General features: G+C 47.1%; 1 protein-coding gene across 1 annotated transcript in view; it reads left to right on the top strand.

Annotated features, from left to right (window-relative positions):
* Positions 1-236: 236 nt before the first annotated feature.
* The window catches only part of LOC119440403 (uncharacterized), a 104,424-nt gene continuing 86,102 nt past the window's right edge, over positions 237-18,558 (top strand). The window contains exons 1-2 of the mRNA XM_049661624.1: positions 237-349; positions 16,607-16,758. Coding sequence (XP_049517581.1) covers positions 242-349; positions 16,607-16,758 — 260 coding nt within the window. The 5' untranslated portion in view covers positions 237-241. The remainder of the gene's footprint in view (positions 350-16,606; positions 16,759-18,558) is intronic.

Genomic DNA, 18,558 nt, shown 5'->3' with positions numbered 1-18,558 from the left:
GTTCTGAATGGCTAGGCTGGCCTACGCGTGCGACGGCGAGATGCGCCCCACGCATTATGCACTTCAGCAGCAGATGCAATGCTGAGGTCCACAAAAGATGGACGCTTGCAGATTAAGAGATTATTATTTTTATATGAAGCCTGGATGACGTGGACGTGGTAGCGAATTGCAAGACACTTTCGATTCTGTATAAAAGGCAGGCACAATTGCGTCCCCATTAAAGGCAGCTCTAATACTAAACATGCAACGACTTTCTAGCCTAGCAGTTGTTATTGGAGTGCTTTGTCTTCCTCTTATTTCGGGCGAAGCTAGGAGCCAGCTTCAGCCCGAATTTCAAGATTTGGCAAAGGTGAGCGATTGATAAGGGCTGGGTGCGTTTACGTCTGTTAAGTTTGGAAAACTGCAAATAAGGTTAACTCATTCGCTTTTGTGCCCTGCGCGTAGCGCGTAGCATTCAAAACTTACCCTTTGTCGTTCTCTCCCATCCAGGAATTTTGCCATGATAACCATTATAATTATGATGATTTCTGATGGCTTTCTTTAGATGCGGAGCGGAAAGAAATAACCTAGCCTGCATAAACTTATCAGATCCCCCCCCCCCCCCCCCCACGCATAGCTACATGCGTTCGGCCAAGGAAAGCTACCACGAGCTCATGCCGGTGGCGATGCTGCTGAGGCGCAGGCTACTATTGTTCATTACAATCGCCCTCCGCAGAAAAAGGCGCCATCCTGGCGTCTTCAGGCGAAGACACTACAATTTGGCCGTAGTACGGCTAAATGCGACAGCCGTGTACGCGTTCGCGGCCGTGATGGCGCAGGTCTGTCGATGGCGTGAGGGGCTCGACGAGGCAATTGACGGAGGACGTTTGGTCCAGAACGCGGTAGGGTCCAAGGTATTTTGCGACAAGTTTTGCGAAGTGGCCGGGTATGGTAGTGAGTACCAGAAGCCAGACCAGAGAGGCAGGGTACAATTTTGCTGCTGGCCGGTCGGCAGGTTGACGGGCTGGAGGAATCGCATGAGAAACTTGCTCCTGAATGAAGTCGCGGATCGTAGGCGCCAAAGCGGGTGGTGCTTCCTGGACGCAAGACATCAAAGATAGCTGGCGAGCGACCTCTGCGGGAACGAACTCCTGAATATTTAGAAACAGAGTAGCATGTTCGTCGCCGACACCAAGGTTGGACAGAGAGTCGGCGGGCGCAGGGGGACGTCTGGTGTGAAGCCATTTCTTGCGCAACTCGTCGTAACTCTGACAAAATTCGATCACTTTGACGACAGTGCAAGGACTCTTCGATAATAACATTTGGAACGCGTCGTCCTCAATACCCTTCATTATATTGTAACGATGTTGAGGAACACAGGTCAACACAACAACGATATTTAGTAAGGGCGAACCTGGGCCCACGACTAAATGTCACTGCGGTCGTGAAGAGCGCCCGGCAGTCGCGTTCTAAAACTGGCGTCCAACTGTCCTTCTTCTTTCTTCTCGCGTGATACCTCGTGCGCGTGGTGCATGCGAGCCGGGTCCAACCAGGTACTCGTGTAGGGAGCCTTGCAAGTAGGCTTCCTATACTCGTGCCACGAAAGTCGCTGCCTGTTGTTGCTGAACAAGACCACGGTACGGCGTGCACAGTGTCTGTTATGAAGGGTGCGCAACTTGAATGTCGCCAAGTTGTTGCGTCAATATGTTTGATCCAAAGTGAACGGGCCAGCTGTAATAAACGTTCGGCCAAGGACAGCAACCATGAGCTAATGCCGGTGACGATGCTGCTGAGGCTCAGGCTACTGTTCTTCATTACAATCTATATATTTATTTAGTTATTTATTGCTGACGCTAAAACTTTGAACCACAACGCTGACACCATGTTCGTTTTAAGGTTGACCTTATTTACTGCTCTGGCTGGGAGGATATCTTGGCATTCCATTACAATTTGATGAGTCGTCAGCAGGAGGAGGTTTCACTCTGTTGCAAGTGCTTGCTCCTGTTTGATATTGTCTTCGGGCAGCAATATCAGGCCTGATGACAGTAGGAATATCTTTTTGTGTTGGTGTGCAAAGCTTGTTTTAGTACTTCTTTCCCTTCCGTGTAAAGCTATTTGGAATAGTGTAACGTAGATCGAAGACGGAGTCTTGAAAAATAGGCGCTTATCTTTAATGGCGGGCCAGAAGAATAACGTGCAGCCTACGCGCTTCGTCGACTTTCATGGCACCGACCTTTGAGCGCGCCGTCCCGCGGTGCGGGAGCCCCACATCATTGTGTCAATATTTTACGCTGATTACTGTCGACGTGTAACTTATCTAGTGAAGGATTCAGGTCGCCTACTTCTACATCCGATTACCCTTTACTTTGTCGTGAGCTTTCTTGACCTCTTCCTTGATTCCGTGTCAACGCCCTTGTGGTAGAGATATTTTTGTGCTCTAGCTACAACTACATCTCCACCAGATTTCTAAAATTTCTGTAAACCATTTTGAAGAACTTTGTACTCGTTATGTCGCTTACAATTGTTAGCGCTAAGCGCCATTACTCCTACCCAAATAGCCCTATCACGTCATATGTATTGTAGCTCAGAAATGATCTAAATTCAGCATAAGCACGTTCGCCTTCCTCTTTGTCCTCGGCTGCTCTTGGTAGGTGTATGAGCTCTTCTTTGCTGCAGTAATGATTACCTAGGATCTAAATCAACAGCTACCAATTTTTACTGCTTGAGTATGGGTATGCTTTCTTTTATAATCTATACAAAACATTACTACTTTCCTTTTTCAAGACCAAAGTTCCCAAACTTATCTGTTGTAACTCCAAAATATGCCACCTGTTTGTCACATGTATTTTATACCAAGATTATTATCAAAATTATTATTCATAGAAGCATGTACGAACATCACAAATAGAAAGAAAAGCGGGCTAGCAATTCTCTACTTAGTAGGACATCACGTCCACCCGCTTGCAGAGGAGAGAAAAACAGTAAAAGAAAACAAGGAGATAAAGGAGGCAAACGAGAGAGGAATAAACACAGTCACACGCAGACTACCACCGTTACAGACGAGGGTCTAGTCTCGTGGTTGATAAGAATTCAGGGACAGCTTTTCGAGCCTCATGTGTAGTATCTTAAGATGCCATTGCAAAATATCGAATTGGATACAATAATTGTGGTAGTATCTTGTATCTGCATCTGAAATACTTGTTGCCCGAGTATCTTGTATCGTATCATGATACAATTGCAAAGTATATTTGCTCAGCCTTGTAGAACGCATGCAGTACAGCACTGTCACGATGGACCCGGGCCTGAAGCTCCGGACTTCGGGCTGGGCCCAGGTTTAAGGCAGCGGGCCAGGGTCAGGCTGGGCTTCTTCTTCTGGTACACTGTTAATATGGTTCGCATAGGTTGCGTATACGTATACCTTCCATATATTCTATCTGGAACAAGCTTTCTTTTCATAGAATAAGTCACTTTGAGTAGTTTCATCTACAACAGCGGATTTATTTTGCTTGTTGCTGCTTAATATACTGCATGTGGAGCTGGTGTGGATGAGCCGCTCCTTCCAGTTAACGTTTTTTTTCCTCTCACTGCTAAAATCTTTCAGTAAAGCCACTATCTCAAGTGCTTCGCACTTTCTTTCTATTCGTTATTTTATACTTCAAATGTTATTTTATAGTAGCAGCAACAAATGTAATATATTTATACAGCTTGTGCCACCTTTCATGCACCAAGTTCTAAAAATATGCAAATGCAGCGTAGCTGGACAGAACCAAGGTGATGTTTTTTGCCGTCGCTTGGACATGCTACAGATTATTAAGCATGAAATGCTTTGAGCAGCCGTTGTCGGCGACCTCCAAGTCACCTTGAGCCAAAAGCCAGAGCTGTTATCCGGCCACTCAAAAGAGAGCATCCGGGCAATCAAGCAAGAACATCCGAGCATCGTTGGGAGAACAAAACGAGATCATCCGGGCACTCAGACAAAACTTAAGAAAATGCGGTCTAAGGCCACCAGCCCTTTCTACAGGACCACATTACATACGCTAGTTACTGCCCAAATAAGTTACAAAACATATTGCTTCCAATTTTTCGTTTGTTTGTTCACAATATCACTAAAGCTGTAACTTCTACAGTGCACTGAAATTTTATTTGTCATTTCCAAGAGCGACGTTCAAAAGGCAGATACAGGGCACCATACTCTTGATTGTCATCTTTTGGCGCGGACACAGGGTTGCCTGTGGTCTTTGCAACGCCAGCGGTCAGGCAGTTGGCGGCACATTTGCAGCCGACCGTTTCGACGTCACAAGAAAAAGTAGCGACAGACGCTGTGCGCGCTGCACAGTTGGAAGAAGAAAAGCGGATGAAGGCGGCGGCTCCGTTTGCCCCGTTTTTCACATCGCTCTGTTCCTGTCTCTTAACGTTACGCCTAACACTTTTCGTTTCATCGTTCTTTGCGCAGTCCTTAACTTGTTGTAGAGCTTCTTTGTTAACCACCGCCTTTACTTGCAGAAAAATGAGCACAGCATGTCGCAGATGAACAAACGCTCGTCATAATCGGTATGTCTGGGGCGCTACAACGTAAAATGATTCCAAACTGTTTTGATTCCAAACTCCAGACGTCAAATTTACGTAACCACCGACGCAAGCATCGGGCGGTGACCCGCTGCTTTGTCTGAACAACCCAATCAAACACTGTCCTCGTTTATAGGAGGTAACCTTTGTTCGCTTTCAAAACCAATAACATTGTCTACACTCAGCGGTTTTTCTTATCTAATTGGCTGACAAGAGGCGAGGAGCACGCTCTAGTGGAGAGGGTTTCGATGGGGCCGAGCCAGCACAGTGAAAATAGATAACCGCATGAAGAGGGTGGAGCCGGCTTCTCCGATTGGTCCGCTTCGCCTTACTTAGCTTGCGGTGGCTGGTCGAAAATCGCAGTGGCGTGCAACGGAAGGATAAGAATGCCGATAAAACGGATCCTCAACAAGGAAGAGTTGACCGAGCGATGTCGTATGCATGCCGAAAGGGCTGGATAACGTTTTACTGCCACGCAAAAAGGTTTATCATGCGCAAATAAATACAATGTTCACCGGCAGGTGCGAGTAGCGAGGGCATGAGCGATCGGCAGGCAGCCATCTTTGATTCCTTTGGGAACGGGGCAGTCTGTGGCTATTCAGAAATATTTTCAGTTTTGTTAGGCATATTAATGCATTTTTTTTTTCGCGTACACGTCACTTTGACGTGGTGAGTTTTCGCGGTTTTGTGACGTCGCGTGACAGACAGGAGAAGTGGGCGTAGCCAGAAAACATTGGAGCAATGGCAGAGAGCTAATGGTGAAAAGACATCGAATCAGGAATTATTATTTTTCTTTTGTGCGGTTGAATCATGCATAATCAGTGTGTACACGTTATATCAGATGGGGAGCTATCGCGGTTTTTGTGACGTCGCGTGACAGACAGGCGAAGTTGGGAGCGGCCCGAAAATGATTGGAGCAATCGTGGAGGCTGATTGCAGAAATTGGAATCAAAACAGTTTGGAATCATTTTACGTTATAGCGCCCCTGGTCACCTTTCTTCACCCTGAGACCCTTTTGTAGACTAAATTAATGATGGTTCAAGTACTTCTTAGCAAAGCGTACGCCACCAAAACAACGATTATTGTTGTATGAAACAACAATAGGCCTAAGTTTGGGCTTGACTTGCAGACGTGTGGGTAGGTGAATTTTTTTCGGGCTCAAGCCGGGCCCGGGTGTCGCTTTGAGTTTGAGGGCAGGGCTCAGGCGGGTAAACATTTATAAGGGCCGGGCCCGGGCCGAGAATCACGGCCCGTGCAGTGTATAGTACCTAGGGAAAGGCAAATTCCGAGAAGCCGAATTCCCGAGATGTCTCGCTCGCAATCACGCATCTGCACGAGGCTCGAGCAAGTACGAATAAGGTCTCCATGTAGCTTCTTCCATGCCTTTGACTGCGATGGTAGGCGCCACTAATTGTTCACACGAACCAAGCATGCCATTGAATGACTCGTCAACCACGGAGGAGTGAGTTACCAAATCCAACGCGTAGATAAGCCCGCAAGAGAAAGAAGGGCGTCAAATGAAGTTGGCTTACCGAGACTAGGTGCCCGACGTCATGGGCTCCCTCGTAGTTTTTCCCCCTTGTTCCATGCTGTGTCGCATTTCTCCGCTGCCGAGACTGATCGGTCAAGACACCGTTCGGAGCTGAATTGCGTAGCGTGTGTCTTGTCTACATACGCCGAAATATACTCTTCTTCTTTGAGTAGGAGATATTTAAATGCCATATAATTGCAAACATATTTCTGACTATTTGTACTATTTCTATGGCGCGCAGCGACCACCGAAGCCGTGGTAACCCTACTTTGGAAAATATAGTGAATTGTCCAAATTTTTTAAAGCGTCAGATTTCAACTCAGATTATTCTGTTGATGAATGTGTCTGAGGTTGGACTACCCTTCCTCCGTTACCCAATTCATTACAAATCTCTGGCATTTTACGTGTCTAACGCATTATATGATAAAGACGCACGCTGTAGCGGGGGACTCCGGAATAGTTTTGACCACCTGGGGTTCTTTAACGTGCGCCTAAAACCAAGTACATGAATAGTTTTGCATTTCGCCCTCATCAAAATGCTGCCATCACCGCCACAGTCGAACTCATGGCCTCGCACTTAGAAGCACAACGCCACAGTCACTATGCTGCCAAGATGAAAAAAAAATCATGAGTAATACTCCCGCACGTTGTCCCCTTCCATGCTACCTTCTTTGTCCAGTACGAAGATGTATACATCTTTCCTTGCTGTTAGCAGTGTCATCATATAGTTTTCAGAAATTAGTTGGTGCACCTTGAATCTTTCATGAAAGCCATGCGTCAAATGCACATACATATCTAATTGTTTTCTGTGCGACTGTCACGGTGTTTCGCACCACTGTACCAAACAAAGCAGCTTGAAAGCGCTGTCTGTCTTCTAGTTTTCGCATGAGAAGCAAGGACATCGAAATTGGAGCCGAATCAGCGCCGAGGACGGTGTTTAAGCATGTAATTGACATGGATACGTAGTGTTGGGATAACCCATGGCGGTCATAACTGTGGCAGCTGCTTACGAAATATTGGAAAAGACCATTGCAGGTTCTAAGCGTGCGTGCTCAAGGATTTCGTGGTTTAAGTTCCGTGTACTTGACAGCATTCGAGTGCAGTAATGAAAACATTTAATAAAACTAAAGAGCAGAGCGGTTCTCAGCGATACTAAGTAAGCACGGTACGTTTGGCTTTGACTGAATGAGCAAAATTTGGCCTTACAGGTCATATAGGCTGCTGGATTTCAATAACAGAGCAAAACGTGCTGTCTTTGTACAACGCAGACGAGTCCAGGCCATGGTTCGAGGAACTAATGGCCACGCAAAAATTTCTGGCACTCCTAAACATTTAACAGGCTAAGTAGTTCCTGTAATGAAATCGCACAGGCACCATACACTGCGATTAAAGAGCGGCACGGCTAAAGTTACTCCACTTTCAGGTTAGAACCCTGATAAAGTTTTGCTCTTTTATTATTTCGTAGTCTGAGAAGACTTGTGATAAAAGGCATGAGCTGTGATTGTTATGTTTCACGATATTTGTTTGTGGGCTGTCATTCTCAAAATTCTGAGGAATAATTTAGCCAAGAACGTAAGACCAGGGGTGCTATGCAGGATACGCCGAGTTTGGTGAAATTTGGGATCTTCCCGAGCTCTGACGACGCCCCAAGATGAAAGAACTAATGGTACCAAGGCAAACTGAGTCCTTTGGAACGCCTACAGTTTCATTGGTTTATCCAGATTCACTCTCGGTGGCTATCATCACTTGGTTGTTGCCATATGGGCGGTCGACAAACTAGGACTCACGTGATCATACCGTCGGTGCATGGTCGTGCCTTCTTTCCCTTGTCTGTCGTTCCACCGAGTTCACAACAGGCACAAGCATGTTATCAAATAAATGAATTCATTACAACATTATTAGTAACTTTGACGTGGTTTATAAGCATTTTAAAGTTATCAAGATGTACACCGAATGTGTACTAGACTATTGTGACCCCACGTTCGCGTGTTTTTCCAGTCATGCCATGTGGTTTACAAGGACAAAAATTGAATGAGTCACTTCCTCATGGACACACTATGAACGCGTCAGGAGAGGTTGAGATCCACAATGATGCCTAGAAAGCGACGAACTTACACGGTATAGGTTAGCCGATGACCAACAGCGGGTATAGAATGTTACACTTTTGCGTGAACGCGATAAACGCGCATTTCACTGCGAAGCTGTGAGTCTCTATAGTTGGTCCGGATTTTTGTGGCGTGCTCACCGAAAAAAATGGCAGCTGGAAAACTGGTTTGTGTTTGAGATTCCGCGTAAGAGAAATGTGTTTTCTCGTATATTCGAAGTACTATCCGATGCTATCATGTCTGCAGGTTGGGTGTAAGACGCACGTTACGAATTTTCTGGCGAATTTTATTTTGAGAAATTCAATTACTTCGATAACGCATTTGCGATAGGTGGAAGCAGTATAAGAATGACGACGTATGCTGTCGTAAGGGTACGGCACCTAGCGCCCGCGATCGCTCAGAAAAGCTTCAAATGGCAGTCGGAAAGGGCTTTGTCTTTACAGTTTCCAAGTACATACTTACGTTATCTCGTATCTTCGAATAACAATCCGACGCTATCATGTCTGCAGCAAGTGTGTAAGTCTTACCTTATGCATTTTTCTGACGCAATTTACTTAAGTACAATAATTTAGTTCAATAAGGAAGTTGTACTTGGCGGAAGGCTCAGAAGAATGAGGACGTATGCTGCACTTCCGCACCCATTCGTAGGTGCAGGGACGTACGTCGCATGTGGTGGTGGTCCTTGTCCAACGTCCTCTAAGGTCCGTTGGGGTGGTGCTACTTGTACAGCATCTGCACCAGCATCGCCGTACATCCGCTTTCACAGGATGGAATGGAAGCGGATCAGCTACTATGCTTCCTGCACAATTTCACGAATGCCTATTGACGCATAACTGGAATGGTGGATCGGAAACTATGCGTCCGGAAAATTTTGATGGACCTATTGTGTGATGGTTGATCATAGAAAGACCACAGGCTTTCCCTTCGGACCGTTTTGGAAACTTATACGACAGGACTTTTAGAGCAGTTCCTCGAACCATGGCCTGGCTCATCTGCGTTGTACAAAGACACCACGTTTTGCTCTGTTATTGAAATCCAGCAGCCTATATGACCTGCTTTGACTGAATGAGCAAAATTTGGCAGTTCCGCCCCAATGACGAAGCACTACCATTGATAGCAATGTTTAGCATTGCGCTTGAACTTCTCGGTCGGTGTTCTACTAACGTAGGTACGACTAATGCGGCCACGCAAAAATTTCTGGCACTCCTAAACATTTAACAGGCTAAGTAGGTCCTGTAATGAAATCTCACAGGCACCACACACTGCTATTAAAGAGCGGCATGGCTAAAGTTACTCCACTTTTAGGTTAGAGCACTGATAAAGTTTTGCTCTTTTATTATTTCGTAGTCTGAGAAGATTTGTGATAAAAGGCATGAGCTGTGATTGTTATGTTTCATGACATTTGTTTGTGGCCTGTCATTCTCAAAATTCTTTATTGTGAATAATTTAGTGAAGAACGTAAGACAAGGGGTGCTATGCAGGATACGCCGAGTTTGGTGAAACTCGGGATCTTCACGAGCTCTGACGACGCCTCAAGATGAAAGAACTAATGGTACCACGACAAACTTAGTCATTTGGAACGCCTACAGTTTCATTGGTTTATCTAGATTCACTCTCGGTGGCTATCATCGCTTGGTCGTTGCCATATGGGCGGTCGACAAACTAGGACTCACGTGATCATATCGTCGGTGCATGGTCGTGCCTTCTTTCACTTGTTTGTCGTTCGACCGAGTGCATTACAGGCACAAGCAAGTTACAAAATAAATGAATTCAGTACAACATTATTAGTAACCTTAACATGGTTTATAAGCATTTTAAAGTTATCAAGATGTACACCGAATGTGTACTAGACTAATTTGTAATTGAATACGTTTCGCGTTATACCATGAGAGAACGCTTCACCTGCTCCTCTTTCTTCTGGATTGGATTGGCGCGGCTCGCTACGTGCTTGCGCTCGCATTTCCGAGCACAAATTGGTGTGCGCTTGGTTTTCGCACTGGGCTTTCAACATATCTCTCGTTGCTCGCGCTAAAGTAAGGCAGCGAGACAAAGCGATCGTCGGCTAGCGCAGAAGTGGTTTACCACACGCTTACCGTGTAAGCACTCACAAATGCCGGAAAGCACTCATGCAAGGGTCAGAAAACTACGCTTTATTTTCTTTTACTTTGTGATAAACCTTCATACTGGCTAGCGCCGAGCGATGGCTTCTAACAACCGCAGGAAAGAGTCTTTGTACTGGGTAGCCCCGAGCGATCCGTGGCTTCTCACAAACGCAAGAAAAGGGCTCTTGGCAGCGCACGTGGCCGTTGACTGCCACCACATGCATGTCAGGTGGGACTCCAGCAGCGGTGCAGTTACCCTGTACGAACCGCTGACGAGGTGGCTGCTTCACTTTTTGACAATAACTTTATATTTTTTGCGTGTAAACGCCCGTGATGAGGTCCACAAAATTCACGCTGTGGTTGACTGTCTCGCAATGCAGATTGAGGCTCCTCCCGTTAGCATCCACCAAATTTCGGATACAGTTCTATGCGGCCCAGTCGTCACTAAGAATCATGGTCCCCGTTTGAACATTGGCTGCAATAATGGGGCCTAGCATTGCCGCGTCTCGTCGGTCGACCTGAAAAGTTGCAGCACCCGTGTCGTCGCGCAGACCACGCCAAAGACCCATGGTCCACGATCTTTAACACCGCCGTAATTTTGTCGGCTCGGCGGAACGTTGTCGCCCGTCATCACGCGGCCTCGATTGTACTTTCGCTCACCGCGAAGCAGGCACTCGTCAATTTGCACTATCTTCCCGGGGTTGCCGAGTGGAGGTCGCGCCAGCAGCTCGTCCATCACTACCTCACGGGCGTAGTTCCTCCAGTCGGCAATGGTGTGCTCCGATTTAGGAAACAAGTCGTCGGTCATACTCTTCAACAGTCTACGCTTTTGCTCACGCAGTGAGCAAAAGCGTAGGTGGACGTTCGGGCGGCCGAGGCGGTCTGTATTTGGCGAAGGAACTTCCTTCGACTAACTTGCCCGTGCAGAGCAGCGGTACTCGTGTAACTGCGACAACTGCTTTCGGCACCTGTTGCACTGGAAGGCATCCCGGCGTCCATTCTGAGTCTTCCTATATAATGTGACCACTTCGCCTTCGCGGGTTGGTTGGTCCGGTTTAAAACCCAGGTACTTGCAGGTGCCCAGTACTACGATGACGCCGCTGGAGCTGGCCTGGGCTGGGGCGCGGTGAACAAACCACTTGAAGCTGGAGAGAGCCGAAGCGATCGCACGAACTCCGCCTCCGCAGCCTAGTCACACCAATGTGTGCTCGGAAAGCATAATTTGCCCGCCACGCTGTCTCCGCAAATGAGGGCCTTCGCCTAAGTCTTTTTGGAAAGGCGAAAATGACGCTGAAACTCTAGGTCGGTCATGTAGATGAACGGGTCAAGACAGTCATATTGACGCTTGCTGCCGCTGGAGGCGATGACACAGGCTGCTACTGCCGCCGCTATGTTCCCGAGTTCAACTCGAGGGGGGTTTCGCGATGCACGAATTTGGCACGAGTTCGCCTGTCAATCAAAACCATAGGTCATGCCTCGCGCGAGGCATGTAACTCTTGTGCGTGCACCCACCACTGTTGGGCCACGCCAAAATTATTTTTTGGAAACAGCGACGCGGTGCTGAGCTGAGAGGCATCAACAATCTTGACCGCTGAAATAAAACACGCACAACGCACTGGCATCGGTGATGTACGGAGCAGCATTGTCAAAAACAAAGCGTCGACTTTCGCTAGCGTATGCATATATCTTCTTGGGCTGTGATGTCCCCACAACACGGTTCACTGCCTGCATTCTGGCGACGTAGCGCACAGCAAATAATTATCGGCACGTCACTGTAGCTGCTTGCAAGACGTCGATGCGCAGTGGTAGACAACGATGCTGAGCAGTGCGTAGTGTTTTATAACGACAACGTATCGCAGTTGTCGTTTGAGATGGCTGCTCTGTCATCGATGGTGTATCGGAGCCGCAGTGTCGCAAACACGGTCAGCGTCGAGAATCGCCCGCTTTGCTAGACCCAGTGCGATGCCATTTCTTCATCACAAGTACTGCACACTAAACAGCTGCAAAAACTTCCTCCGTTCGTAGTGTAATTTCATAACTGCACACAAGAGCCCTCACCCGGGAACATGCGATTGATGTGGTGTCGTTACGATATCCATCTGCGATCGCTGTTAGCTCAGCAGCAGAGGCAATCGGCAAGAACCTAGGAGTGCACAACACACTCAAATACTGCGTAGATGTGCACGGAGGCACCTCCACCGGGCAAGCGATGACAAGCAATGAATTGTGTCGCTGGGCAGCACGCTCTTCTTCGCAATGCATCGCGGAGGCTTCGCGCACGCAGATAGACTGGTACATTTTCACCGTCCTGCGTCACTACGGACCCTAGAATACCGCACAGCCCTTTAGTAGCGACAGACGTTGCTCCAGTCTCAATGGCTAGAGTGTTGTATGGCTCCAGTCTCTATGGCTAGACTGCCAATTTAAGAGCGTACTCCATTAATACAGAAAAACGACGAATACACGCATCTCTCGAGAATACTATTCGGAATGATAGCGTGCGTATTCATAGACAAATTCCAGAGACCGTCCTAGTCTTCCTCTTCAACCTTTTTTTTTCTCGATGTGTTACAACCCTATTTCGTTGACGAAACCCGCTGTGAGAGTCACCTGTGACGGGGTAATATCGTTTAAGACGTGCAGCATATGCAAGTTGGGTTTTGCTAGCCCCCTGACATGTGCACAAGAGGGGTGCCACCACGCCACGTATGTCATTCAAACGCTCAAAAATTGCCAATGGGCCAACATAGCGCGATAAAATTTCACTGTTGGATTCATAGGCACACTAAATCGCATTTTGGTAAAGAAAAACGGTCCATGAGGCCTGTCGTACCAGCGTTTCGAGCGATTTTGCGATGCCACCATGCGAAGACGCGCTATCTGGCCGACTTCTTCGGCAAGGCGATTGGTATTGGTGAATAAATCTTCGTATATACAGGCCTAACCTTAAGAGACAGGAAGAGAGCGGTGTGGATTAAAGAGCAAATGGGGATAGCCGATATACCAGTTGACATTAGGCGGAAAAAATGGAGCTGGGCAGGCCATGTAATGAGTAGGATGGATAACTGGTTGACCATTAGAGTTACGGAATGGAGCGCAGTCGAGGACGGCAGAAAACTAGGCGTGGTGATGAAGTTAGAAAATTTGCAGGCGCAAGCTGGAATCAGCTAGCGCAAGACAGGGGTTATTGGAGATCACAGGGAGAGGCCTTCGTCCTGCAGTGGACATAAATATAGGCTGTTGCTGAAGATGATGATATACAGAGAACGGTAGGATAGTGCCAAGGAATGCCTGCGGCGATCGGGAAGACGTACATGGTCATCATGTTAGTCAGTGTTCGTCTCTTCCGTTCAACAAGACCATTGGTCTGTGAATAATGCGGCGTTGAGTGTCGGAATTATGCACCGCATAGAAGAAGCAACTCTTCTACAGCTTCGGCAATGAACTGCCGACTGCGGTCACTTATGATCACTCGACGTGGGTAATGGCGTAGAATAACAAAATGCAACAAGACACCTGCGACACAAGCAGCGAAGGATGATGGTATTGCTGCTGCTTCTGCGTAGCCAGTAACATGGTCAACAAAGACTATGACCAGTTGGTTGTTGTTCGATGAACGTGGAAAGAGGCCCAGGAGGTCGACACCAACTCGTTCGAAGGTTGTACGCGGAGGAATCAAAGCGCGGAAATGACCTTGATGGAGCGCTTGAAGGTCGCTTATGATGTTGGCATTATCGCAGATGACCACGTATTGATATGTTGAGTGAAGCATCAGTGGTTAGTAAAGGCGCTCCTGGATACGCTGTAGCTTGCGGGCAAATCACAGATAACTAGTTGTCGGGACATCATGCATGACACGTATAGCACGTCACTTCTTAGACTTTCCGGCCCAACAAGAGGAAACCGAGCACCACTGGCGGAGTAAATGGTTTTACAAAACAGACCGTCAAGGACAGAAAACCGACTACCGGCTTTGGGAGTGCGCGTGCGAAACAAAGACGCTCCAAGCTTATGTCGTTACGCTTTTCCTGCTCGAAAATGATAACTTCTGCTCAAAATGAGCGCTAGCAGACTGATAGTAATCGAAGGTGTCTTCATCAGAGTGTGTCATTGCCAATGGTTAGCGAGTGAGGCAATCGGCGTTAGCATGACGGCCGCCTCTCTTATAGATTACCACAAAATCATTATTGTAGTCGTACAGCCCATTGTACCAGACGACCAGACGGATCTCGAAGACCTGCAAGCCAGCGTGCAGAATGGTGGTCGGTTAAGATCTTGAACGGGCGACCGTAAACATAATAGCGGAATTTCTGAATATCAAAAACAACATTCAGACGTTCTTGCCTCTCTGTGATTTTCACTTGGAATATCTCAGACAACGACTGGCATAAGTAACGAACGCTCGGCTTCATTGTATCGTTGACTGATCCCTATGCCACAGGCGTCAGTACTGATTTCTGTGGCAAAAGAAGGGTTGAAGTGACGCAGGATAGGCCCCGACGTAAGGAGGAACTTGAGTGGACACAACGACAGTTTTGGTGGAGGTAGCGGAATCCCCCCACCTCCTCCAAAACTGTTACGCATGATTGTGTGCTTCTTCACTGAAGAAGGCTAGCATGAGGTGATCGATCCAAGAAATAGCCGTTGAAATGCTGCCGCTCGTACCAGGCCCCATTGTCGTCTTCCTTTTATCTCGCCGCGTTACAATATGTCATCAGAAGTGCTTGTCACGGAAAGTGGGAAAGTTGAGAACTGGGCAATTTATTTGTTGGGAATAAGAAAAAACAAAACAGCGTAGCTTGCACTGCGGGCGCAATGCTAAAGAGACAGCGGAGGTGATGGGCACCTAGCTAGTCCTGGCTTTTGGGCGAGGCTAAGCACTACCAAGTCGTCCCCACATTTTCCGAAATTTATTAATTATTGATCGATTATCGATTAGCTGTTGATTGGCTATAGATGGGATATCGCAAGGTATTGTCTACGCATTTGGGCTAGGCTAAGCACTACCAAGTCCTCTCCAGCATTTCCGGAATTTATTAATTATTCATCGATTATCGATTAGCTATTGATTAGATATTGATTGGCTATCGATGGCTGACTAAGCTTAAGTACTCCTAACCATGCTTACCTGGTCTTAGCCAGCCTCAGCTTCACTAGTTTCCAGGGGCATTTGTCATTGCGCTTGGACCCTTTCTGCACAACCGGCAGGATCGGTCCACCTTTTTTGTGGACGACTAACGGAATAACGGCCGGCCTAAACAGCTCCGCTGTAAAAAATCTGCTCCTAATATTTATTTTAACACGAAAGTGTTTTATGCGGGGGTCCACCAAGACTTCACTGACGTATTTCCGTCACGGAAATACGTCATACGGAAATACGGAATGACGTTCTTACAATGTACACGAACATAATACAAAGAAAGAAACCAGAAGAAAAAGTTCCACAAACATGCAAAATTTGGAAATCGAACCCACGACCTCTCGGTCCGCGACGATAGATCGCCGAGCGTTTAACCCATTGCGCCACAAACGCATTTGCAGAGAGCTACACAGACGCGCCTTATATATCTAACACTCCTCCGTGTACCCGCGCTCTCGCTCGGGGCGGTGCCGCCGCCTACGAGCAGAAAAGAGAAGTACTGCATTATGACACTAACGCGCACTGACAGTGAACGCTTCGGTGGTCTCAGCCCAACGACGCCTCGATGCCAGCATTCGAAGGGACGCTGGCATCAAGAAGCACTACAAACGCCACCTTGGCATCAAGAAGCACTACAAACGCCACCTAGGTGGCGTTTGTAGTGCTTCTTGATGCCAGCGTCCCTTCGAATGCTGGCATCGAGGCGTCGTTGTGCACCTAGGTGGCGTTCACCGTACTCAGCACAGCGGAGCGTGGCCTCCGCAATTAGCTCTGAAAATGTTTCTGAAGTTGATCGCGGAGGCTGCAATTACGACGCGCTGTACGCGCTGATTTGACTCGGTGACGATTCAGTTACGTGCTTTGTCTTGCGCGTTGTATTAGTGTGTCAGTTACGTGCTTCGTCTTTCGCGTTGTGCTAGCGTGTGCAGCGTAGTGCAGCTTCCATATGCACGACGGTTGCTCATGGTCATCGACGTTGGTAGTCGTGATGGAGGAGACGTGCCACCAGGCGTCAGCGTGGGTGCATCAACGCCTAAGGGCGCTTTAGCCACAAAACACCAATAGACATTATATATCAATGTGCAATAAACATTACACTACTTCTGTGAAGACACGTTTCACTTTCGTGTTCTATACCGATTCCTATATAAGAGGGATCAACCACATTTTTTTCTTTTGACAGGTTTTCGAGGGTTTTCGGTCAGGTCTCGCACTCTTCGACATCGACAGTGACGGTGACCTTGACTGTCTGACCACTGTACAAGAGGATTACGACGCCAGCGTGCCAAGTGCCGTATACACTTGGTTTTTCAAGGCAGTAAACGGACATGAAGCGTAAGCTTAATTTAGGGCGGGCAAGCTATCAAGCTATCATTCAACAGGGAACCGAGAGGGTACTTAAGATGTAGCATCTCGCAGATTCACGTGTATCTCACAGACAGACAAATCCCCTTGAGCGTTTACAAGAACGAATGGTTCTCCAGATTTCAGCAATCTTGCACGTTTCATTAAATTAAACTTCTCGTCGTTCTGCTTGTGATATTGTATCTCGTTATTTAACGTCCCTAAGTATCGCAGATCGTTGCAGGTTTGGCACTGTTTATTGCGATAAGAAAGTGAAATGTACTTACCATCGATTTTGTTGAATTAATTTCGCAGGCTTGGCTTTCAATTGCTTTCATATTTTATTGACATGGTGCTGTCAACTGTAATCGTGGTTTCGTGATCTCTAGATTTCAGCAATCTTGCACGTTTCCTTAAATTGAACTTGTCGTCATTCAAACTTGTATTATTGTATCTCGTTATTTAACGTCGAAGCAGGTCTGACCTGCATCGATGCAAGATTAATGCAGGTTTGACATTGTTTATCACGATAGGAATGTAAAATGCGGTTACTGTTACACGAATTTAGCGATAAAGTTTCGCAGCCTTGGCTTTCAAGTGCGCTTCTATTTTATTGAGTTTGTGCGTACAACGATAATCGTGATCTGCGTAAGCCGCAGGCTCAAAAGAACAACGACTATTTCTGTGACTACAGTTTCCTAAATCAATTATTGCGAAAGGCAGCTACAAGTTTAAGAACGCCAAAAGAACACCTCGGCAAATTTCAGAAGGCCAAGTTATCGTGAGATGAATCCCACTCATAATGTGTTTAAAGACTCTCGTATCGCTTGAAGAACTCCAGGAAATGTAGCTGACCAAAGACGTTTTGGCGTGTAATTTAGGCATGTATGAGATAAGAGAAGGTTCTTACTAGAAATTACACGAAGCAATGCTGCAAGCCTGCTTTACCTCCGCTGTGGATTTGTTCGGTATTGCACTCCATAAGCTCCATAAACGCATCACAGTGCTAAAACGCTCCCTCCCAATCTGGAGAAGCATGTAGGTAAAATTCAGTTGTATGATCAGATTAACCTTCGCGCCAACGACTTGAACGGAGGACATGTCCGCCGCATCCGTGGCGGAATTGGTAGCACGCATGGTTGTACTGGCGGAGGTGTGTGGTTTCTATAAACCACACACACCCTGGTTTAAGAACGTTTATTAGCGGCACCTCCGACCAAGTGACATGATTTTCAGGTGTGAGCCATTTAGCATCAGTTCCGCACAAACCACTATGATTGCTTTGCATGGTCTAAATCAAAAGAACAAAAGCATCGTAATACCCAGCACAAAGTAGGCCTTACCTGCAGTGATTGCTTCGTGTCTCTGGCATTGCGCTGCTAAGGGCGAGGTCGCGGGACCAAATTCCGGACAGCGCACCCGCATTTTGGATTGAGGTGAAATGCAAAAACGCCCGCGTACCTTGCATTGGGTTCACGTTAAAGAATCCACTGGTGTCAAAATCCATCCGGAGTCTCCCACTACGGCATGCCTGATTATCAGATCGTGGTTTCGGCACGTAAAATCCACGAATAAAGTTTTGTAGAGTGGGCCTTAAGGTATATTTTTTATCGGATGCATGGTCTCGTGACTTACCCCCTGCGCACCTCCTCTGGAGCTTGGAGTAACTGCAGCATGATAGTCAACTTATGTAGCACTTGTTCACCAACAATATATAGGGCCACTGCAGGTATGCCTATGACAGGCGTAGTCGCAAAGTGAATTGTCTGCTTGAGAATACATCATCGTTTT

The sequence above is a fragment of the Dermacentor silvarum genome, chromosome 2 (genome assembly GCF_013339745.2).
Source record: "Dermacentor silvarum isolate Dsil-2018 chromosome 2, BIME_Dsil_1.4, whole genome shotgun sequence".
Lineage (NCBI taxonomy): Eukaryota > Metazoa > Arthropoda > Arachnida > Ixodida > Ixodidae > Dermacentor > Dermacentor silvarum.
The sequence above is the reverse complement of the archived record's forward strand: the minus strand, read 5'-3'. Positions and strand labels throughout refer to the sequence as shown.